The sequence below is a fragment of the Leptodactylus fuscus genome, chromosome 11, assembly GCF_031893055.1.
Source record: "Leptodactylus fuscus isolate aLepFus1 chromosome 11, aLepFus1.hap2, whole genome shotgun sequence".
Taxonomy (NCBI): domain Eukaryota; kingdom Metazoa; phylum Chordata; class Amphibia; order Anura; family Leptodactylidae; genus Leptodactylus; species Leptodactylus fuscus.
The window spans coordinates 88,894,548-88,920,620 of record NC_134275.1 but is presented as its reverse complement, the minus strand read 5'-3'; the positions used below and the strand labels follow the sequence as shown (position 1 = coordinate 88,920,620).

The following is a 26,073-nucleotide window of genomic DNA, read 5'->3' as shown; positions in this document are numbered from 1 at the left end:
ATAATAATAATAATATATCATGTAATACAGATGAGGGGGGTGCACTTGTGTAATATCATGTAATACAGATGAGGGGGTGCACTTGTGTAATATCATGTAATACAGATGAGGGGGGTGCACTTGTGTAATATCATGTAATACAGATGAGGGGGGTGCACTTGTGTAATATCATGTAATACAGATGAGGGGGGTGCACTTGTGTAATATCATGTAATACAGATGAGGGGGGTGCACTTGTGTAATATCATGTAATACAGATGAGGGGGGTGCACTTGTGTAATATCATGTAATACAGATGAGGGGGGTGCACTTGTGTAATATCATGTAATACAGATGAGGGGGGTGCACTTGTGTAATATCATGTAATACAGATGAGGGGGGTGCACTTGTGTAATATCATGTAATACAGATGAGGGGGGTGCACTTGTGTAATATCATGTAATACAGATGAGGGGGGTGCACTTGTGTAATATCATGTAATACAGATGAGGGGGGTGGACTTGTGTAATATCATGTAATACAGATGAGGGGGTGCACTTGTGTAATATCATGTAATACAGATGAGGGGGGTGCACTTGTGTAATATCATGTAATACAGATGAGGGGGGTGCACTTGTGTAATATCATGTAATACAGATGAGGGGGTGCACTTGTGTAATATCATGTAATACAGATGAGGGGGGTGGACTTGTGTAATATCATGTAATACAGATGAGGGGGTGCGCTTGTGTAATATCATGTAATACAGATGAGGGGGGTGCACTTGTGTAATATCATGTAATACAGATGAGGGGGGTGCACTTGTGTAATATCATGTAATACAGATGAGGGGGTGCACTTGTGTAATATCATGTAATACAGATGAGGGGGTGCACTTGTGTAATATCATGTAATACAGATGAGGGGGGTGCACTTGTGTAATATCATGTAATACAGATGAGGGGGGTGCACTTGTGTAATATCATGTAATACAGATGAGGGGGGTGCACTTGTGTAATATCATGTAATACAGATGAGGGGGTGCACTTGTGTAATATCATGTAATACAGATGAGGGGGTGCACTTGTGTAATATCATGTAATACAGATGAGGGGGTGCACTTGTGTAATATCATGTAATACAGATGAGGGGGGTGCACTTGTGTAATATCATGTAATACAGATGAGGGGGGTGCACTTGTGTAATATCATGTAATACAGATGAGGGGGGTGCACTTGTGTAATATCATGTAATACAGATGAGGGGGGTGCACTTGTGTAATATCATGTAATACAGATGAGGGGGGTGCACTTGTGTAATATCATGTAATACAGATGAGGGGGTGCACTTGTGTAATATCATGTAATACAGATGAGGGGGTGCACTTGTGTAATATCATGTAATACAGATGAGGGGGTGCACTTGTGTAATATCATGTAATACAGATGAGGGGGTGCACTTGTGTAATATCATGTAATACAGATGAGGGGGTGCACTTGTGTAATATCATGTAATACAGATGAGGGGGTGCACTTGTGTAATATCATGTAATACAGATGAGGGGGGTGCACTTGTGTAATATCATGTAATACAGATGAGGGGGGTGCACTTGTGATAAGGGCCATTGCAGAATCTATGTAGAATATTGAGTTGTTGGTTAGAGACCCCTGGAGCCATCTGTTCCATATCGGAAGTTTCTTGCTTTGTCACTCCACTAGCTCATAGACTTCCAGTGAATTGTAACATGGAAATATGAAACATTGTACTTGGGAATATATTTGTGGTGACATCTGGTCTTAGTCATCAACGATCCTCATAGCAGAAATAGGAACTGGTCACAGCATGAACGTTGCACTTTCTAGATGTATCATAAATCTTTTTATCCAGAACTTTTCTCCGACCTCCTCTGCTCTCTGTTTTGTTCTTCTTCATCCTCCCATACGCTTATTTTTTTCGGACCGTTGGACAGATCCCATTTTTACCATCTCCAGGTAAACCTTCTCACTACACAGCCATCGCAGCTGTTTTGGGCTTAGTTTGTTCTTGTTGAGTTTCCTTTTCCTTGGACGTGTAATAAGTCTACGTCAGTATAAGGAGTTGGTCTTATTAGAATGGCGGTATATTCTACATCAATGAAAACCATTTCAGAATTTCTATAGGGTCAGATACAGGATATTATAAATATCTACATTCACTGCCATCAATATACTATGGACATAGAGCAATCTCCATGTTCTGTGAGGTCAAGAACCTCAAGGTTTGATTTTTCTGAGATGTCTGTCTCCAAGTGTTTTCAAGCAATTGGCTCCCAGCTGTCATGGCAACCAATCGCCGACCCTCTGAAGACGTTCCAGAATGTGGCAATTGTTAAAAATGTCAGCACCCATAGTGCCTGAGCAGTTTACACGCCGCAGTCACGTGTCGTGCTGGTCCTTGGCCGACAATCCTGCTTGATTACTTCTCCACCACCAGAGTGAACGAGATTCATTTTATGGACAACCTTCTCCATGTCACTCCTGAACATGCAACTTGATTCTCCATGTTTCTTCTTCTTCTTCTTCTTCTTCTTCTTCTTCTTCTTCTTCTTCTTCTTCTTCTTCTTCTTCTTCTTCTTCCTCTTCCTCCTCCTCCTCTTCCTCCTCCTCCTCCTCTTCCTCCTCCTCTTCCTCCTCCTCCTCTTCCTCCTCCTCCACTTCCTCCTCCTCTTCCTCCTCCTCTTCCTCCTCCTCCACTTCCTCCTCCTCTTCCTCTTGCCCCTCCTCCTCTTCCTCCTCCTCCTCCTCATTCTCTACCTCCTCCTCCACTTCCTCCTCCTCTTCCTCTTCCCCCTCCTCCTCTTCCTCCTCCTCTTCTTCCTCCCCCTCCTTCTCTTCCTCCTCCTCCACTTCCTCCTCCTCCTCCTTCTCTTCCTCCTCCTCTTCCTCTTCCCCCTCCTCCTCTTCTTCCACCTCCTCTTCCTCTTCCTCCTCCTCCTCTTCCTCCTCCTCTTCCTCCTCCTCTTCCTCTTCCCCCTCCTCCTCTTCTTCCACCTCGTCTTCCTCCTCCTCTTCCTCCTCCTCTTCCTCCTCCTGCACTTCCTCCTCCTCTTCCTCTTCCCCCTCCTCCTCTTCCCCCTCCTCCTCTTCTTCCACCTCCTCCTCCTCTTCCTCCTCCTCTTCTTCTCCTTCTCTCCCTTCTGTGATTTGTTGTTGTACATAGTTTCTCCTAGCTGCCCCTAGTTGGGTGGGTAATGGGGGAGTCTGAAGATATCAGGTGACCCTGGAAGCACTCTTATCCGATATGCTGGCACTTTGGGCTGTTTCCCTGTTCCGACATGCTGGAATGATGGGACTTTTGGACTTTTCCACTTTGTCCCCTCCCCAACTCCCTCTTTCTTGTCTCTCTCCTGTCTTGTTGACTTTTATTGCATGAGGAGTAATGGATTATATCATTGTATCCTCTGGGGCTGGGATACACTGAGGGAGAATCAGATGTATCTGAAACATGAAGGTGATGCTTCACAGATTAATTTTCTGAACATGGGAGGCCCGGCATCAACTGAGGATTTACGCAAGGATTATATGAGTATAATTTATCTGTCGGCATTATAGTAGGACAAGGAGAAACATGGATTTGTCGGTCTCCATAATAATAATAATTTATAATTCCACCGTCCAGTATCAGCTGTACTGGCCCAATGTTCGGGGTCCTTGGTTGGACTTAGAGCTCCAAACTGGAATTCAACTGACCCTCAAACCCTCAAAAATATCCCAATCCATGTCCCAATCTCTAAGACTCTTTCCCTTCTGTATACTGGATTTATAACCATGGTGAGAGCGACAGTCTCGTGAGAGTTATTAAGTAAAACATCTAAGGTATCTCTCACCCCGCTCAACAATATGGCTCTAGTTGCTTAAATTCATGGGACATTTGTCTTGAGACCCCTTACTAATTTGAGTAGAAGTCTGATGGCACATCTCAGGACCAGATAGCAGTGAGTAGTGTCTTGATGGAGAAGGAATTAGATGGACACACCTCTATTACGTAGATATGTGCATAGCTCTTGATAGGTCATCGATAAGAGGTCAGGGGGGTCAACACAGGTCAACTGTATAAAAGTGCTACAGTGCTTTGACCTCTTCATTATATACTATAATATACTATATATAATATAAAACATTATATCCTTTGCTCACCATCTGATACATAGTGACCGTTCAATGTTTGTACAGGCTCCTTCCATAAAAGTTACAAAATCGATTGGAACCAGATGGCGTACAATGCAAAAAGCGAAGAGGACAAGGTGCTTGCCCAGGCGCCATGGCTCCCCCTCGCTGTTAGACCTCCACTGATTTCTTATTGATCTATCCTGAAAACGTGAAGTTCACAACCCAATTAACCAAAACAGTTCCATAAAGACAAAGCAATGCTATAGGAAAGGACTGCTCCATCCCTGGCTGATGAAAGATTAAGCGATGAACTATAAAATAATGATATTAGGGGTGAATGTGACATGACAATGGTAATATGGCAGTGGTTAGGTGAGAGGTGGAGGGGCAGAGCGAGGAGATCTTTTAGGCTGTGTCTGCTGCTTCCTTCAGATCTAATAGAGGAGGGAACTTGTGGGAACGAGAACAGGAAATGCAGGGAACAGGCAGAGCCCGGTGTAAACAATGTGCAATGCCTCCCATACAGTCACCAGGAGGACAGAGGGGGCGAACAAAGTACTTGGGGAGCTAAGAATGACTTGGGGAGCAGAAAAGCCCTTTAAATACTAAACATCACAGGATTCCTAGTACATTGCACTCTGCCCTCCAAACACACCCAGTGCCTGTATTCTGGCAGCTCGTCCTAGTCCTGGTCCTATATACAGCAGGACACAGTACACACAGTGCTGTAGTCACAGGATGGCTCTGAATATTACAGCAACACTTCTCCTGGCCACTGGAGTCGCTCTACTCATATACCTCATTAAATGGTGGGGAAGGGTCAAATATAGGAACTTACCCCCAGGTCCTACCCCTCTGCCCGGCCTGGGGAACATCCTTCAAGTCAGCAGTTCAGAACAACCTCGGTCTTTGGTTAAGGTAAGTCCTGTGCCCTGATCTGTCCTGTGCCCTGATCTGTCCTGTACCCCGATCTGTCCTGTGCCCTGATCTGTCCTGTACCCCGATCTGTCCTGTAGCCCGACCTGTCCTGTACCCCGACCTGTCCTGTGCCCCGATCTGTCCTGTGCCCTGATCTGTCCTGTACCCTGATCTGTCCTGTGCCCTGATCTGTCCTGTGCCCTGATCTGTCCTGTACCCTGATCTGTCCTGTACCCTGATCTGTCCTGTGCCCTGATCTGTCCTGTACCCTGATCTTTCCTGTGCCCTGATCTGTCCTGTACCCTGATCTGTCCTGTACCCCGATCTGTTCTGTACCCGATCTGTCCTGTGCCCTGATCTGTCCTGTGCCCTGATCTGTCCTGTGCCCTGATCTGTCCTGTACCCTGATCTGTCCTTTACCCTGATCTGTCCTGTGCCCTGATCTGTCCTGTACCTTGATCTGTCCTGTACCTTGATCTGTCCTGTACCCTGATCTGTCCTGTACCCTGATCTGTCCTGTGCCCTGATCTGTCCTGTACCCCTATCTGTCCTGTACCCTGATCTGTCCTGTGCCCTGATCTGTCCTGTACCCCGATCTGTCCTGTACCCCGATCTGTCCTGTACCTTGATCTGTCCTGTACCTTGATCTGTCCTGTACCTTGATCTGTCCTGTACCCTGATCTGTCCTGTACCCTGATCTGTCCTGTGCCCTGATCTGTCCTGTACCCCTATCTGTCCTGTGCCCTGATCTGTCCTGTGCCCTGATCTGTCCTGTGCCCTGATCTGTCCTGTACCCCTATCTGTCCTGTGCCCTGATCTGTCCTGTGCCCTGATCTGTCCTGTACCCTGATCTGTCCTGTACCCTGATCTGTCCTGTGCCCCGATCTGTCCTGTGCCCCGATCTGTCCTGTACCCTGATCTGTCCTGTACCCTGATCTGTCCTGTGCCCTGATCTGTCCTGTGCCCTGATCTGTCCTGTGCCCCGATCTGTCCTGTACCCCGATCTGTCCTGTACCTTGATCTGTCCTGTACCTTGATCTGTCCTGTACCCTGATCTGTCCTGTGCCCTGATCTGTCCTGTGCCCTGATCTGTCCTGTGCCCTGATCTGTCCTGTACCCTGATCTGTCCTGTGCCCTGATCTGTCCTGTGCCCTGATCTGTCCTGTGCCCTGATCTGTCCTGTGCCCTGATCTGTCCTGTGCCCTGATCTGTCCTGTGCCCTGATCTGTCCTGTGCCCTGATCTGTCCTGTGCCCTGATCTGTCCTGTACCCTGATCTGTCCTGTACCCCGATCTGTCCTGTGCCCTGATCTGTCCTGTGCCCTGATCTGTCCTGTACCCCGATCTGTCCTGTACCCCGATCTGTCCTGTGCCCCGATCTGTCCTGTACCCTGATCTGTCCTGTACCCTGATCTGTCCTGTGCCCTGATCTGTCCTGTGCCCTGATCTGTCCTGTACCCCGATCTGTCCTGTGCCCTGATCTGTCCTGTACCCTGATCTGTCCTGTGCCCTGATCTGTCCTGTGCCCTGATCTGTCCTGTACCCCGATCTGTCCTGTACCCTGATCTGTCGTGTGCCCTGATCTGTCCTGTACCCTGATCTGTCCTGTGCCCTGAGCTGTCCTGTACCCGATCTGTCCTGTACCCCGATCTGTCCTGTGCCCTGATCTGTCCTGTACCTTGATCTGTCCTGTACCCTGATCTGTCGTGTGCCCTGATCTGTCCTGTACCCTGATCTGTCCTGTGCCCTGATCTGTCCTATACCCTGATCTGTCCTGTGCCCTGATCTGTCCTGTACCCGATCTGTCCTGTACCCCGATCTGTTCTGTACCCGATCTGTCGTGCACCCTGATCTGTCCTGTTCCCTGATCTGTCGTGTGCCCTGATCTGTCCTGTGCCCTGATCTGTCCTGTGCCCTGATCTGTCCTGTACCCCGATCTGTACGGTATATTTTTGATCTGTGCTTGCTGTCATTCTGCTTCCAGTAGATCCATCCATGATCTTGTGATGTGACGGACACCTCAGTACACGACTCGTCACATCAGTTGCGTCACATTAATCAGAGTGCTGTCCTGTAAAGAGCCGAGCACCACTGTGTTCATCACATGTCCTGGGGCTGATTTTTATCCACTGGAAGCAAGCAGAATGAATGACAGCAAGCAGAATGAATGACAACAAGCAGAATGAATGACAGCAAGCAGAATGAATGACAACAAGCAGAATGAATGACAGCAAGCAGAGATCTAGAAAACCGTCAGCAGAATATTGGAGAATTGTAAACTTTACACTACACAAACAAATAACATTTACTTGCTGACATTGGAAAACCCATTTAAGGACACAACTACTTTTATCTTAAGGCTAAAGCCCCACGTAGCGAGTCACAGCCGTAAAACACTGCAGAAAAAAACCACAATGCATTTCCTCTGCAATTTTTGGGCAGTTTTTTTGAGGCGTTCCTGTAGGTGGGGCCTTAGCCTTAAAGAGACAGCCTTATATTTCATATCTGATATGTGTCACTTTAAGTAAGAATAACTTTGTTACCAAAATGATTTTGATATTTTTATCAGGATACATTGCACTTCATGCTAGCGATAACCTCTTGTAGATATTTTTTTTGCATTTATTTATCGAAAATAGGAAATTTTGTAAAAATGTGGAAAAAAAATTGCAGTTTCAAAATGAGAAAGGCTGAGCCAGATAATGAGACCACCAAAATGTAGCTAATAAATATTACTATAATAGCAATTTTCAAAATTTCCCAAAAATTTTCAAAACACATTTTTTAGGGACCATATTAATGTAAAACATGTATGACACAATTTGTTGCGAAATTTCTCTGGGGTACGGAACTGCCTCACACGTGGGGTTAAACTGTTGCTTTTGCACATGGCAGGGCGCAGAAGGGAAGGGGCTTTGGGAATTTGGGCTTTGGAGGGCAGATTTTGCAGGAATTATTTTCAGGAGCCATGATACATTTGCAGAGCCCCTATAACCGTGATGGTGAACCTATGGCACGGGTGCCAGAGGTGGCACTCAGAGCTCTCTCTTTGGGCACCCATCTGTGGAACAGATTATACTGTGTGGGGGCCACTGTGGAGCAAATTGTACTGTGTGGGAACCACTGTGCAGCAGATTATACTATGTGGGAACCACTGTGCAGCAGATTATACTGTGTGGGAACCACTGTGCAGCAGATTATACTGTGTGGGGGCCACTGTGCAGCAGATTATACTGTGTGGGAACCACTGTGCAGCAGATTATACTGTGTGGGAACCACTGTGCAGCAGATTATACTGTGTGGGAACCACTGTGCAGCAGATTATACTGTGTGGGAACCACTGTGCAGCAGATTATACTGTGAGGGGACCACTATGCAGCAGATTATACTGTGTGGGAACCACTGTGCAGCAGATTATACTGTGAGGGGACCACTATGCAGCAAAATATACTGTGTGGGGACCACTGTGCAGCAGATTATACTGTGTGGGGGCCACTCTGCAGCAGATTATACTGTGTGGGGGCCACTGTGGAGCAAATTGTACTGTGTGGGAACCACTGTGCAGCAGATTATACTGTGTGGGAACCACTGTGCAGCAGATTATACTGTGAGGGGACCACTATGCAGCAGATTATACTGTGTGGGAACCACTGTGCAGCAGATTATACTGTGAGGGGACCACTATGCAGCAAAATATACTGTGTGGGGACCACTGTGCAGCAGATTGTACTGTGTGGGGGTCACTGTGCAGCAGATTATACTGTGTGGGGGCCACTGTGCAGCAGATTGTACTGTGTGGGGGCCACTGTGCAGCAGATTATACTGTGTGGGGGCCACTGTGCAGCAGATTGTACTGTGTGTGGGTCACTGTGAAGCAGATTATACTGTGTGAGGAACACTCTGCAGCAGATTATACTGTGTGGGGGCCACTCTGCAGCAGATTATACTGTGTGTGGGCCACTGTGGAGCAAATTGTACTGTGTGGGAACCACTGTGCAGCAGATTATACTGTGTGGGAACCACTATGCAGCAGATTATACTGTGTGGGAACCACTGTGCAGCAGATTATACTGTGAGGGGACCACTATGCAGCAGATTATACTGTGTGGGAACCACTGTGCAGCAGATTATACTGTGAGGGGACCACTATGCAGCAAAATATACTGTGTGGGGACCACTGTGCAGCAGATTATACTGTGTGGGGTCCACTGTGCAGCAGATTGTACTGTGTGGGGGTCACAGTGGAGCAGAAAGCTCTATAAAGCCCCATTCGTATGACCATATTTTGCAGGTCTGTAATTGTGGATCCGCACATTATTGAGGATAAATTGCTGTGTTGGCACTTTGTGATAAATTAGTGGGTTCTGGGTTGTAGTTTGGGCACTCGGTTTCTGAAAGGTTCCCCATCACTGCCCTAAAAGCCCCTCAGACCTATAATACACATGTATGACAATGGCTGCAGTGTTACATACACTATTATATTATATATTCTCTCCAGCTGAGTGAGACGTACGGACCGGTCTACACCCTCTACATTGCCTGGTATCAGATAATCGTACTGACCGGGTACGATACGGTGAAGGAGGCGTTGGTGGATCGCAGTGACGTGTTTAGCGGAAGGGCACCAATAGGAACCGGGGATATTCTTTCTAAGGAGTTTGGTAAGCCGATAACACGAATGCCTAAAATAACAATAACGTTTTCTATGATTTTAATGTATAATGAATATTTTTTTTTTCATGTTTGATATAAAACAAATATCAGTTTTGGGAAATTATTCCAGAAGTTCTCAGGTCAGTCCTTATGTGATATATTTGCAGGTTAGTCCTATATCAGTCACCCTGAACCCCCTTACCTTGTATGTATAGGGCAGTGCCTCGGTAAGGAGGCGTAGGGGATAAATATTAGGTTGCTTGTATGGTATTGCAGGTTTTTTTCCCATTTGTATAGATGGAGATACAGTTTAGACATCGTCCAGTGACAAGGGTAGGACTATTTCTATTAAAAATAAAACCCCAAAACATAGTATTATATGTTTCTATGTTGACATACATGAACGGTGCCGGGATTTTGCTGACAGCGACGTCATATAGAACGCACTGGGCCCCTTGGGGGGGCAGAAAGTGAAGCGGAGGCGGCAGTGAGCAGGAACAGGGATCAGTAAGTAAGGTTGCGGGCCCACAACAAGAGTATCTGCTGGGCGAACCCTGCAAAATTTATCTCGCAAGGTTCACCTGGCAGTTAGGCTAAGGCCTCACGGGCCGTATACGCAGCACTAAAGCGCTGTGGGAAGAATCGCTGCGTGATCCCATTGCGGTTCTTTCCGCAGCGCTTTTAAGAGAAAGTTCACAAAGTTTTCCTCTGCTTACTCTCTCTTAACATTATGTCTATGGGAAAGCCGCCGGCGTTTCCGTAGATACAATTGACATGCTGTGATTTGCAAAGCTGCAACGATTTTACAAATTGCAGCGTGTCCGCGCTTTAAACTTTTCCTCAAAGTGGGGATTGGATTCGCATGAATCACATCCACTTTGCCTGCACTGTACAATGCCGCGATTTTTCCCACAGTGTCTCCGCTGCGGGCAAATCACGGCATTTCCGATCTGTGGGGCCCCGGCCTTAGGATTGGTCTGAATACATCCAAACTGAAACTGCTATTATTATACTCGGCGGTCTTCAGACCCCAGAGTTTAGTGATTGGAGGCCCAGGGGCGGTGAGAACATAAAAATCAGTGTTTCTCACCTCTCCTAGGCTCTGGCACAACTCCCTGTTGTCTTTGGACCTATTTAGTGACATCACGTGGGTCAAGCCGGCATATTATGTAACTTTCACCTATTGATATGTGATCTCTGCTCTGTTGTGAAACTTTTACCTTCTGATATGTGATCCAATAATTTTAAGAAATGGCAGACTGGATATCTGCTCAACCCTGGGATTCTCCCTCTCAGCATCCGTGTGATACCTCAATGATCCTGACAAGACCTGCACATCTACTTTCGGTGGACTAAGTCAATGTTGGGCAGTGACACAATGTATCATTGATCTTACTTTGATATATTAGTTCTTATCTGTTTCATTCTGTTCTTTCTGGTTGCACTTCCAGGGATCATTGCAAGCAACGGAGAAAGGTGGAAAACCATTCGGCGATTTTCTCTGACAACCTTGAGAAATTTTGGAATGGGGAAGAGGAGCATTGAAGAAAGAATCCAAGAGGAAGCCGGCTGTCTCACCGAGGAACTTATGAAAGAAAAAGGTGTGTCCAGGTCCAAAGTATTTCTCATATTTACAGACTGGTCTATATAGGAAATGGTCACCAATACATATGTGTATAGACTTGCAGGGACATTCCCATCTCAGCCTGTATCCATAGCCTATGTTATAAATGCCTGATAGATGGGGTCCCACCTCTGTGACCTGCCTCAATCCCAAGAACAGGGCCCTGTCCATGCTACAAGTGAATGGATAGTGGCCACGTATGGGTGAGCTTCTGCAATTATTCGCACAGCCGCTCCATTCACTTCCGACCAACCAACACTCCACTCCGTTTTCGAGATAGATGCAGGTCCCAAAGATGCTGCGTTTCCTGATAAAGGAGCTGCAATGCAGAATAGGAAAGACATCTTTGGAAAGTGCAAAAGCGACTCTACAAGGTGCTGTCATTAGTTCACAGGCCATGTCCATCATGTTCATTAGTCACATGGTCTGTTTGTAGCTCAGACCCAGCCAAGACAACGTCTAATGCACAGCGCTGTGTTTGGTGGGTAGTGAACGATCTGCAGCACTTATCGTAATGTTGTGGTCTGTTCGATAGCTGATGGGCGGGGGGCAGATATCGGACTCCCACCTATCTAGTACTGAAGATCTGTCCTAATCATAGCTCATCAAACTAATGACCATCTCCTTATATTTACAGACACTCCTCTTGACCCCGAATATATACTGAGACTCGCTGTGTCCAACGTCATCTGCTCCGTTGTGTTTGGGGAGAGATTTGAATATGAAGACCAGAAATTTGTGACTCTCATGTTAAATTTTCACAATCTTTTTAAGCTGCTCCACAGTCCTAAAGCCATGGTAAATATCATCTAATATGTGGAATGTGTGAGATGTCACTATCGGGGGAGGGGTCACTACTAGCGATGGGGAGACCTCACAGGAGTCATTTCAGGAGGATTTAGGGACAATTTGTATCTCACTGACATTGTTTGGTCCGAACTGGATGTACAGGGGACGTTTTACTATTATACCCCAAAAGTCTCTTCAAGTTATCCCGAACTTCTGCAAATGGATAAATCTCTGCAGCCTGAAATCTTATCGCAGAAGACAACGGAAAAATAAAGTCAAGGAAAAATGTTTTTTGGTTTACCTCTGCTACATTGTATATAATGTACATTCAGCTAATAGAAGAACATTAGAGTTTGTTCTATTCCTTTCTTCCTCGAATTAGTTATATAACATCTCCCCGACCCTAATGAAGCGCCTTCCGGGCCTGCACCAGATGATGTTCACACTTATGGATAATCTGAGAAAGTTTATTACGGAGATGGTGGACGCGCACCGAGCGACCCTGGATGAGAACTGTCCCCGAGACTTCATCGATTGCTTCCTCATAAGGATGGAACAGGTGGGTAGAGAGTCTGCAACGACCAGAACGGCTTCTACACCCCGTATATACTATTGTAGGGCTGGAATAAGGAATTTACCTTGCTTGTATCAATGTACAATCTCACTGCTGATAAATGACATTTATATTCCATATGCAAATGAGCTGTTGGGTGCACTCAGGGCGGGGTCACATCTCTCTCTATTGTGGTTGCTGCAAATCCCTGTCCATTGGACATGTTAGACTTGGGAGCAGGACTGGGTGACAACCTTAAACAAAAGTGGCTGCCCAGAAGGTGCGACCCTGCCCGGGTACAGCAAACAGGACATTTACATATACAATAATGGTTCATTTTCTCAGCAGCAAAACTCACGATGTGACTAATCCGTCCTACATCACCAGATAAAGAGTTTAGGAGCAATTCCGGGGAGGCCCAATACAGGAGCCTGTAGAAAAAACAGTCAACAATCTTCAAAAATACTGGAGGATGTTATAAGAAATCATTCCATAGGCTGATGCTGTGATATGTAATGTTATTATTAAAGTTGAGCGAACAGTGAAATATTCGAGATTCAATATTCGTTTCGAGTTGAGCCTCAATATTTGACTACTTGATCGAATATCAAATTCCATTATAGTCTATGGGGAAAAAATGATCGTTTCAGGGGATCCCACTAATCGACTAAAGGAGAGTCACCAAGTCCACGAGTAGCAGAAGGAGAGTGTTTAGGAGGAGCGCTGTGCAGTTATAGCGCACGGACCCCATTATAGTCTACGGGGTCTATGCGCTTTAACTGCACAGTGCTGATAAAAAGTCAGCTCCCTCGTAACCGCAAGCTGCCAGCTCTCCTGACTATTAAAGCTGAGCCTGCTGCAAATCAACACTGGTTCTGCAGCAGACTCGTCCTTGCTAGTCGGGAGAGCTGGCAGCTTGCTGTTACGAGGGAGCTTACTTTTTTTGTCATAGGAATGAATTGACCAGCGTTGATTGGCCAGTGTACAGCATTCAGCCAATCAACGCTGGTTCTGCCGGAGGCATTTCTGTGAGGAGGCGGAGTCTAAAATTGGACCACAATGGAGACTGCTGTGGTCCGATCTTAGACTCCGCCTCCTCACAGACGAGCCTCTGGCAGAACCAGTGTTGATTGGCCGAATGCTGTACACTGGCCAATCAATGGTGGTCAATGCATTCCTATGAGAAAAAGTGAGCTCCCTCGTAACAGCAAGCTGCCAGCTCTCCCGACTAGCAAGGACAAGCCTGCTGCAGAACCAGTGTTGATATGCCGAATGCTATACACTGTATAGCATTTGGCCAATCAACGCTGGTTCTGAATCGAATATTTACAGCGAATAGCGAGTAGTATTCGATCGAGTACGAATATTTTGAATACCGTACTATTCTATCGAATACCTACTCGATCATCTCTAGTTATTATGGGTTTTTTTTGTCAACATTGTGTAAAATAATAATAAAGTTTCAATTCAGGAAAAAAAGAATCCGGACACAGAATTTCATGAGAAGAATCTAGAGGCGACAATAATGGATTTATTCTTCGCAGGAACAGAGACCACAAGCCTGACCCTGAGATACGGTCTTCTTATATTCATGAAATATCCAGAAATACAAGGTAATGACCAGTTCTGTTTTGTTTTTAATTGAAAAAAATCCTATCATGCTCTTCGTATAGGGTTGTAGTGATAGGCAGCAGTCTCACTTGGATGTTGGTGTTTGGGGGGATGAAATTCCATTCACATAAGAAGGCACCAGTATAAGAAATACCACCAGGCCCAGTAAGTGGTGACCCTGTATAGATGTGACATTGGGGCGCAGGATCTTTAAATTTTCACATACTGTATGACACTGTCAGGGCTCCTAGGACTATATATCTATAATACATAGTGTATGACACTGTCAGGGCTCCTAGGACTATATATATCTATAATACATAGTGTATGACACTGTCAGGACTCCTAGGACTATATATATATCTATAATACATAGTGTATGACACTGTCAGTGCTCCTAGGACTATATATATATCTATAATACATAGTGTATGACACTGTCAGGGCTCCTAGGACTATATATATCTATAATACATAGTGTATGACACTGTCAGGACTCCTAGGACTATATATATCTATAATACATAGTGTATGACACTGTCAGGACTCCTAGGACTATATATATCTATAATACATAGTGTATGACACTGTCAGGGCTCCTAGGACTATATATATATCTATAATACATAGTGTATGACACTGTCAGGGCTCCGAGGATTATATATATAATACATAGTGTATGACACTGTCAGGACTGCTAGGACTATATATATCTATAATACATAGTGTATGACACTGTCAGGACTGCTAGGACTATATATATCTATAATACATAGTGTATGACACTGTCAGGGCTCCTAGGACTATATATATCTATAATACATAGTGTATGACACTGTCAGGGCTCCTAGGACTATATATATCTATAATACATAGTGTATGACACTGTCAGGACTCCTAGGACTATATATATCTATAATAGTGTATGACACTGTCAGGGCTCCTAGGACTATATATATCTATAATACATAGTGTATGACACTGTCAGGACTCCTAGGACTATATATCTATAATACATAGTGTATGACACTGTCAGGGCTCCTAGGACTATATATATCTATAATACATAGTGTATGACACTGTCAGGGCTCCTAGGACTATATATATGTATAATACATAGTGTATGACACTGTCAGGACTCCTAGGACTATATATCTATAATACATAGTGTATGACACTGTCAGGGCTCCTAGGACTATATATATATATCTATAATACATAGTGTATGACACTGTCAGGGCTCCTAGGGCTATATATATCTATAATACATAGTGTATGACACTGTCAGGGCTCCTAGGACTATATATATCTATAATACATAGTGTATGACACTGTCAGGACTCCTAGGACTATATATATATCTATAATACATAGTGTATGACACTGTCAGTGCTCCGAGGACTATATATATATCTATAATACATAGTGTATGACACTGTCAAGGCTCCTAGGACTATATATATCTATAATACATAGTATATGACACTGTCAGGGCTCCTAGGACTATATATATATATCTATAATACATAGTGTGTGACACTGTCAGGGCTCCTAGGACTATATATATATCTATAATACATAGTATATGACACTGTCAGGACTCCTAGGACTATATATCTATAATACATAGTGTATGACACTGTCAGGGCTCCTAGGACTATATAGATCTATAATACATAGTGTATGACACTGTCAGGACTCCTAGGACTATATAGATCTATAATACATAGTGTATGACACTGTCAGGGTTCCTAGGACTATATATCTATAATACATAGTGTATGACACTGTCAGGGTTCGTAGGACTATATATCTATAATACATACTGTATGACACTGTCAGGGCTCTTAGGACTATATATATCTATAATACATAGTGTATGACAATGTCAGGACTCCTAGGACTATATATATCTATAATACATAGTGTATGACACTGTCAGGGCTCCTAGGACTATATATATATCTATAATACATAGTGTATGACAATGTCAGGACTCCTAGGACTATATATCTATAATACATAGTGTATGACACTGTCAGGGCTCCTAGGACTATATATATCTATAATACACAGTGTATGACACTGTCAGGACTCCTAGGACTATATAGATCTATAATACATAGTGTATGACACTGTCAGGGCTCCTAGGACTATATATATATCTATAATACATAGCATATGACACTGTCAGGGCTCCTAGGACTATATATATATCTATAATACATAGTGTATGACACTGTCAGGGCTCCTAGGACTATATATATCTATAATACATAGTGTATGACACTGTCAGGACTCCTAGGACTATATATATCTATAATACATAGTGTATGACACTGTCAGGGCTCCTAGGACTATATATATCTATAATACATAGTGTATGACACTGTCAGGACTCCTAGGACTATATATATCTATAATACATAGTGTATGACACTGTCAGGACTCCTAGGACTATATATCTATAATACATACTGTATGACACTGTCAGGGCTCCTAGGACTATATAGATCTATAATACATAGTGTATGACACTGTCAGGGCTCCTAGGACTATATATATATATATATCTATAATACATAGTATATGACACTGTCAGGGCTCCTAGGACTATATATATCTATAATACAAAGTGTATGACACTGTCAGGGCTCTTAGGACTATATATATCTATAATACATAGTGTATGACACTGTCAGGGCTCCTAGGACTATATATATCTATAATACATAGTGTATGACACTGTCAGGGCTCCTAGGACTATATATATATCTATAATACATAGTGTATGACACTGTCAGGGCTCCTAGGACTATATATATATCTATAATACATAGCATATGACACTGTCAGGGCTCCTAGGACTATATATCTATAATACATAGTGTATGACACTGTCAGGACTCCTAGGACTATATATATCTATAATACATAGTGTATGACACTGTCAGGACTCCTAGGACTATATATCTATAATACATAGTGTATGACACTGTCAGGGCTCCTAGGACTATATATATCTATAATACATAGTGTATGACACTGTCAGGGCTCCTAGGACTATATATATCTATAATACATAGTGTATGACACTGTCAGGACTCCTAGGACTATATATATCTATAATACATAGTGTATGACACTGTCAGGACTCCTAGGACTATATATCTATAATACATAGTGTATGAGACTGTCAGGGCTCCTAGGACTATATAGATCTATAATACATAGTGTATGACACTGTCAGGGCTCCTAGGACTATATATACAGTCCTATGAAAAAGTTTGGGCACCCCTATTAATCTTAATCATTTTTAGTTCTAAATATTTTGGTATTTGCAGCAGCCATTTCAGTTTGATATATCTAATAACTGATGGACACAGTAATATTTCAGGATTGAAATGAGGTTTATTGTACTAACAGAAAATGTGCAATATGCATTAAACCAAAATTTGACCGGTGCAAAAGTATGGGCACCTCAACAGAAAAGTGACATTAATATTTAGTAGATCCTCCTTTTGCAAAGATAACAGCCTCTAGTCGCCTCCTGTAGCTTTTAATCAGTTCCTGGATCCTGGATGAAGGTATTTTGGACAAACAATTCAAGTTCAGTTAAGTTAGATGGTCGCCGAGCATGGACAGCCCGCTTCAAATCATCCCACAGATGTTCAATGATATTCAGGTCTGGGGACTGGGATGGCCATTCCAGAACATTGTAATTGTTCCTCTGCATGAATGCCTGAGGATTTGGAGCTTTGGTGTTTTGGATCATTGTCTTGCTGAAATATCCATCCCCGGCGTAACTTCAACTTTGTCACTGATTCTTGAACATTATTCTCAAGAATCTGCTGATACTGAGTGGAATCCATGCGACCCTCAACTTTAACAAGATTCCCGATGCCGGCATTGGCCACACAGCCCCAAAGCATGATGGAACCTCCACCAAATTTTACAGTGGGTAGCATGTGTTTTTCTTGGAATGCTGTTTCTTTTTGGACGCCATGCATAACGCCTTTTTTTTTATAACCAAACAACTCAATTTTTGTTTCCAAAATGAAGCTGCCTTGTCCAAATGTGCTTTTTCATACCTCAGGCGACTCTGTTTGTGGCGTACGTGCAGAAACGGCTTCTTTCTCATCACTCTCCCATACAGCTTCTCCTTGTGTAAAGTGCGCTGTATTGTTACCGATGCACAGTGACACCATCTGCAGCAAGATGATGCTGCAGCTCTTTGGAGGTGTCTGTGGATTGTCCTTGACTGTTCTCACCATTCTTCTTCTCTGCCTTTCTGATATTTTTCTTGGCCTGCCACTTCTGGGCTTAACAAGAACTGTCCCTGTGGTCTTCCATTTCCTTACTATGTTCCTCACAGTGGAAACTGACAGGTTAAATCTCTGAGACAACGTTTTGTATCCTTCCCCTGAACAACTATGTTGAACAATCTTTGTTTTCAGATCATTTGAGAGCGGGCTGTCCATGCTCGGCGACCATCAAACTGAACTGAACTTGAATTGTTTTGTAGAAAGAAATGGTCCAAAATACCTTTATCCAGGATCCAGGAACTGATTAAAAGCTACAGGAAGCGACTAGAGGCTGTTATCTCTGCAAAAGGAGGATCTACTAAATATTAATGTCACTTTTCTGTTGAGGTGCCCATATTTTTGCATCGGTCAAATTTTGGTGTAATGCATATTGCACATTTTCTGTTAGTACAATAAACCTCATTTCAATCCTGAAATATTACTGTGTCCATCAGTTATTAGATATATCAAACTGAAATGGCTGCTGCAAACACCAAAATATTTAGAACTAAAAATGATTAAGATTAATAGGGGTGCCCAAACTTTTTCATAGGACTGTATATCTATAATACATAGTATATGACACTGTCAGGGCTCCTAGGACTATATATATCTATAATACATAGTGTATGACACTGTCAGGGCTCCTAGGACTATATATATATCTATAATACATAGTGTATGACACTGTCAGGGCTCCTAGGACTATATATATATCTATAATACAAAGTGTATGACACTGTCAGGGCTCTTAGGACTATACATATCTATAATACATAGTGTATGACACTGTCAGGACTCCTAGGACTATATATATATCTATAATACATAGTGTATGACACTGTCAGGGCTCCTAGGACTATATACACTCACCGGCCACTTTATTAGGTCCACCATGCTAGTAACGGGTTGGACCCCCTTTTGCCTTCAGAACTGCCTCAATTCTTGGTGGCATAGATACAACAAGGTGCTGGAAGCATTCCTCAGAGATTTTGGTCCATATTGACATGATGGCATCACACAGTTGCAGTCGCAGATTTGTCGGCTGCACATCCATGATGCGAATCTCCCGTTCCACCACATCCCAAAGATGCTCCTCTATTGGATTGAGATCTGGTGACTGTGGAGGCCATTGGAGTACAGTGAACTAATTGTCATGTTCAAGAAACCAGTCTGAGATGATTCCAGCTTTATGACATGGCATTGCATTATCCTGCTGAAAGTAGCCATCAGATGTTGGGTACATTGTGCTCATAAAGGGATGGACATGGTCAGCAACAATACTCAGGTAGGCTTTGGCGTTGCAACGATGCTCAATTGGTACCAAGGGGCCCAAAGAGTGCCAAGAAAATATTCCCCACACCATGACACCACCACCACCAGCCTGAACCGTTACTGATACAAGGCAGGATGGATCCATGCTTTCATGTTGTTGACGCCAAATTCTGACCCTACCATCCGAATGTCGCAGCAGAAATCGAGACTCATCAGACCAGGCAACGTTTTTCCAATCTTCAATTGTCTAATTTCGATGAGCTTGTGCAAATTGTAGCCTCAGTTTCCTGTTCTTAGCTGAAAGGAGTGGCACCCGGTGTGGTCTTCTGCTGCTGTAGCCCATCTGTAGCCTCAAAGTTGGACGTACTGTGCGGCGTTCAGAGATGCTCTTCTGGCTACCTTGGTTGTAACGGGTGGCTATTTGAGTCACTGTTGCCTTTCTATCAGCTCGAACCAGTCTGGCCATTCTCCTCTGACCTCTGGCATCAACAACGCATTTCCGCCCCCCACAGAACTGCCGCTCACTGGATGTTTTTTCTTTTTCGGACCATTCTCTGTAAACCCTAGAGATGGTTGTGCGTGAAAATCCCAGTAGATCAGCAGTTTCTGAAATACTCAGACCAGCCCTTCTGGCACCAACAACCATGCCACGTTCAAAGGCACTCAAATCACCTTTCTTCCCCATACTGATGCTCGGTTTGAACTGCAGGAGATTGTCTTGACCATGTCTACATGCCGAAATGCACTGAGTTGCCGCCATGTGATTGGCTGATTAGAAATTAAGTGTTAACGAGCAGTTGGACAGGTGTACCTAATAAAGTGGCCGGTGAGTGTATATCAATAATACATAGTGTATGACACTGTCAGGACTCCTAGGACTATATATATATCTATAATACATAGTGTATGACACTGTCAGGGCTCCTAGGACTATATATATCTATAATACATAGCATATGACACTGTCAGGGCTCCTAGGTTTATATATATCTATAATACATAGTGTATGACACTGTCAGGACTCCTAGGACTATATATATATATCTATAATACATAGTGTATGACACTGTCAGGGCTCCTAGGACTATATATATCTATAATACATAGTGTATGACACTGTCAGGGCTCCTAGGACTATATATATCTATAATACATAGCATATGACACTGTCAGGGCTCCTAGGTTTATATATATCTATAATACATAGTGTATGACACTGTCAGGGCTCCTAGGACTATATATATCTATAATACATAGTGTATGACACTGTCAGGGCTCCTAGGACTATATATATATATATCTATAATACATAGTGTATGACACTGTCAGTGCTCCTAGGACTACATATATATATCTATAATACATAGTTTATGACACTGTCAGGGCTCCTAGGACTATATATATCTATAATACATAGTGTATGACACTGTCAGGGCTCCTAGGACCATATATATATATATATATATATATATATATATATATATATATATATATATACACATAGTGTATAATGGTTCTGGGCTGCTTATGGTTACGCCTCTGGGTCATATGTCTTCTATGTTCACAGGTAATGATTACTTTAATTATCTTATTAATAAAACCATCCCCCACGGTATAGGTAAGAAGACTTGGAGTTAGAACAAGCCTAGAATTCCTAGATTCGGTCTCTGCAAACCCCATAGATAAGAACTGTTTCCAGACTCCCTGGATAGCTCCTTTAGACTGAGGCCAGACATTCATGAAAAGCTGCATTTTGGTTCCCAATGTAAGGACTGGATCTAGCAGAAGGGAGAACTGTGAGGACTGTGGCTCAAAAAATACAGCAAAATCTGCAATTTGTGGCCTCAGCTGTAAATATGTTTTCTTGACTCACCTGTAGGACCTTTTGTCCACACGTAACTGAATTTGCCAGTTTGCCTAAACCTCCAGCGTCCCCAAATCCCTCTGTCATATTATCTATACTGATGACTTCCCAGAGGCCCTTTATGGGTCTATAGATTTTGGATTGTTGTATTGTTCTGTCATTTGTATGAGGTTTAGTTATCATTGTGCTATGAATACAGTTGTAATATACAGTAATATGAGTGAATTGTTCTGTTTTTTTTGTTGGTTTTTTTTTCATTTTATTTTAGCAAAAATCCACGAGGAGATTGACAATGTAATAGGTGAATATCGGAGTCCATCAATAGAAGACAGAAGTAAGATGCCGTATACCGAGGCCGTGATCCACGAGATCCAGAGATTTGCTGATATTGTCCCTACAGCATTGCCCCATACTGTCAGCAAGGACACGACCTTCAGGGGATATCACATTCCTAAGGTGCGGTATTCTGGACCTTACACTGCTCATATATGTATATAGATCTCTCTCTCTATCCATATATATATATATATATATACTAGCAGGAGGACCTGACTTTGCACGGGTATATTTCATTTTTGTCTGTGTAGTGGCCCCATAAGAATTGTCCAGTTTTGCACTGGTGTATTTTACATATCGTTTGTGTGTGTGTCCATAAGCATCTCATTATACATTACACCCTACACTACATTATATAGCACAGACATACAATATACAGTAACGGCAGAGATCTCCATATTTTATACATTTTCTTGCAGGGAGTTATGGTCTTCCCAGTCCTGACCTCTGTCCTGAAAGACCCCAAATACTTCAAGAACCCGCATGAGTTTGATCCTGGGCACTTTCTGGATGAGAATGGTCGCTTTAAGAAAAGTGAGGCCTTTATGCCGTTCTCCGCAGGTAAGAGATTATTACTTCCTAACTGGCAGAGAATTAGCTGTGACTGAAGTTAGGCTTGAAATGATGTAACAGGATTAACAGTAAAAAACAAAAATTGTGCAACTTGTGCAAACTATTCCTTTATTCCACCTCTTTGTTGGATCTCCTCCTCCCTTTCTTGTTTTATTAGCTCCCTTCCATCTCTCTGTCCAGTGTCTACAAACAGTGGCAAAGCCATCATCACTACTGTATGTGGTGGGATTACATACAATTACATACGATTATTCACAGGAGGAGAATGAGTGTGATTAACCTTGCCTAGTACAGGGACTCTTTATACTGCTGAAAGAGTCCTGCACTAATTTTAGCCAGAAAAGTGCCACATTTATTAATAAAACTAATAATTTGGGAACATCTCTGTTGCACACTAGTGCAGGGACTTTCTTGCACTAACAAGGGTTACTTGTGGTCATTCACCTACTATTGAACGAGCATACGTAACCTGGCACCACAGTAAAACCTACATTCACTGCGTATAGCTGTAATTGCTTCCTTTTGGCTGAGCTAACATGATAGGTCAACTTGCGGTTAAAATTGGTATTGCATTGCTGCATGTAAGAAACTGTGTATGGTTTCAAGACACAAATACGGTTTCTGACATTCATTGCTGCTATGAGTTTTTAACTGCAAATTTACCTGAACTTGTGAACATGACCCTGTGTCACTTTTTTTCAATTATTTATCCCTTCTGTTTTTCATGACCAAATAAATACAATAAACCACATTCTAGTATTACCAGTGTATGAGGATCCACAGTCTTACGCATTCCCAGCCTATTAATAGTAGCCTATGTACCTGATCATTCCTATATGGCTGGATACCAGATCATACCCAACTACTTCTGGCCCCCCTGATGGTGGTGAGTGCTATAATGATAATTGGGGTTTAGTGTTAGCCTATTGCCTGGCTCCACCTTTATAATGTTATCAGACAGAATTATAAGAAGATGAATTCATTGCACCATGCCTCATAATATCCCTTGTGAAAGGTGTTTATTTAAAAGAAAAATCTTGATAATCAACAGTCCTTGAATATGAAGTCGTCCAATAACCGAACTAGCAAAATAACTAAAAATAAAACAAAACGTATTACCAAATAAAAGCAGGCAATTATACCTAGGATCTGTGAATGGCTGCGTCACATCATGTGGTCCGGGGTTATCGTAGGTCATTAGTGGACTGTAGCCCAACTTCTAAAACTCCTAAAATTTAACTCAAGTGTTTATTCTGTATAATGTTTTGTCTTCTCAGGCAAACGTATCTGCGTAGGAGAAGGTCTGGCCCGAATGGAGCTCTTCCTCTTTCTAACCACTATATTGCAAAAGTTTACCTTGGAGCCCACGGAAGACCGAAACAATCTGAGCATAAGACCCGAGCCCAACACTAACGCTTCAAGACCTCGTTCATATCAGATGAAAGTCATCCCTCGCTATTGATTTGGAGACAAACTTTCCATATGAATAAAGCCTGGGGAGTCTTCCCATAACAAAACAAGAAGACTCCTCTAATTTTTGAGGGATATTGATTGAAAAAAACAACAGTGACTTTTTCTCACAAATTTTAATATATATTTTTTTCATTTAATTTGTGCATTGACCTGGTCAGTTCTATTATAGAAGTGTCCTATATACTATATCTCACACTAGACTGATTTTCTACTGATTTACATTGCTATATCTTTCCTTATAAACTAATAGATGACACAGAATATTGTAAAACATAAAATAAACAAATAAATAAAATGTTTCAAAATCCAGAATAAACAGTCTCTGTTATAAAACGTCATCCATGACTGTCACTGACAGTCAAATAAAACATGGACTACTGAAAAAAAAAGCGATTTGGCAGGCCGGACTCTATGTAGGAGAGGGGTGGGCAGTCGCAGAGCAGTGAGTTTCTCCTCCCCCCACTCCTATGATTTCTCTGCCTGAGCCACTACCTATTGGTCTATATTACCTTAATCTATCCTGTCTATGCCCCAGAAGCCTCTCCCCTGAGTCTGTGTTTGTACAGTAATAATAATACTACACTTTATTTCTATAGAGCCAACATATTCCGTACCACTTTACAAATCAGAGGACACATGAACAATGTGACAATACAATGTGACAAAGAAATAAATGTATCAAACAATAGGCTCACAAAAGGTTACAATCTATGAGGAGGTAGGAGGACACAAGAGCTTACATTCTATGAGGAGATAGGAAGGACACAAGAGGTCAGAGGACTTGTTTGCTACAATGGTCCAGCCATCTTTTAATAGAAAAGGTTATGTAACTGAAGCTGTAGGAGCCGTCACCAGCCGGGACCCTGGAATAAACAGATACTAAATGCAAGGAGTGCAGTGTAACTTCTAGATGGAGAGGAGCGGATCTGAGGAACAGAGGAGGAAGGATAGCAAGTATTGTTCTACACCTCAGATCAGGTCACATGCTTGACCAAACTGATGGGATTTTACGACAGTTTTGAAGATGCTGTAGTTGCGGATTTATTGGATTGTCCAGGGTAAAGCATTCCAGAGCACCGGTGCAGCTCGAGAAAAGTTTTGGAGACAGGATTGGGATTTTCGGATAACAGAGGATGCAAGTCTAAGGTCATTGGCAGACCAGAGAGGACGATTAAAGTGGTAAACAGTGACAAGAGGAGATAAAGAGGGGTACAGAGCTATGGATAGATTTGTTGGTCAGAATGATAATTTTATACTGTATTCTGTGATGCATGGGCAACCGATACATCAGCTGACACAAGCGTCTGGTTACCGGTTTGACAGAAAGGGGGTTTCTGACAGTCGTGGACTCCCTTCCTCACAGCAGCGTCTATTGCGCTGTAATGTGAGAGGGGGCATTGCTTACCACTCAGCGATGATGAGCAGCGTCATGGCTGGGCGGTAAGCAACGCCCCCTCTGACAGTATAGTGCTATAGGCAGCGCTGTGAGGAAGGGCGTCCCCAAATGACTGTCAGAAACCCCCTTCTGACAGTGAAGAGCTATGGTACCGGCACCGATAACTCTTCACCAGGCGCACAGAATGGGAAAGTGCGATGAATTCAGCGCACTGTTAGATTTCTAGCGGTGCATTAAACCGCATGTGCCCCAGGAGGTGAAAGGTCCTCTTTAAAAGGGGTTGTCCAGGGTAAAGTTTATTCTTTAACTAGGCTGGAGAAACCAAATGATGAAGAGGTGGACTGTTAAAATGGTGGTTACACATGGACACTGACAGACCCCATTGACTAGAATGAGGTCCGCCAGGTGTCCGCCATTTTCAAACTGAAAGTTACAGACAGAAAAGTCCTCAGCAATTTCTGCAACTTAGGTATTGTTATGCTGGAGCCTTAGAGCAGGCACCAGCATAACAATACAGTGGGAAATTAGCTGTGGGGTGGGGACTACAACTTTCAACAGCTCCATGGCATCTGCAGCTG

The 26,073-nt window shown here is 43.1% G+C and overlaps 1 protein-coding gene across 1 annotated transcript; it reads left to right on the top strand.

Annotated features, from left to right (window-relative positions):
* The first annotated feature begins 4,652 nt into the window (after window positions 1-4,652).
* LOC142184137 (cytochrome P450 2C8-like) lies at window positions 4,653-24,349 on the top strand. Its single transcript, XM_075258864.1, has 9 exons — window positions 4,653-5,045; window positions 9,543-9,705; window positions 11,149-11,298; window positions 11,959-12,119; window positions 12,493-12,669; window positions 14,135-14,276; window positions 21,986-22,173; window positions 22,473-22,614; window positions 23,904-24,349. Exons 1-9 carry the CDS (start codon window positions 4,866-4,868, stop codon window positions 24,086-24,088), a joined length of 1,488 nt encoding a protein of 495 aa, XP_075114965.1. The 5' UTR covers window positions 4,653-4,865; the 3' UTR covers window positions 24,089-24,349.
* Window positions 24,350-26,073: the final 1,724 nt, after the last annotated feature.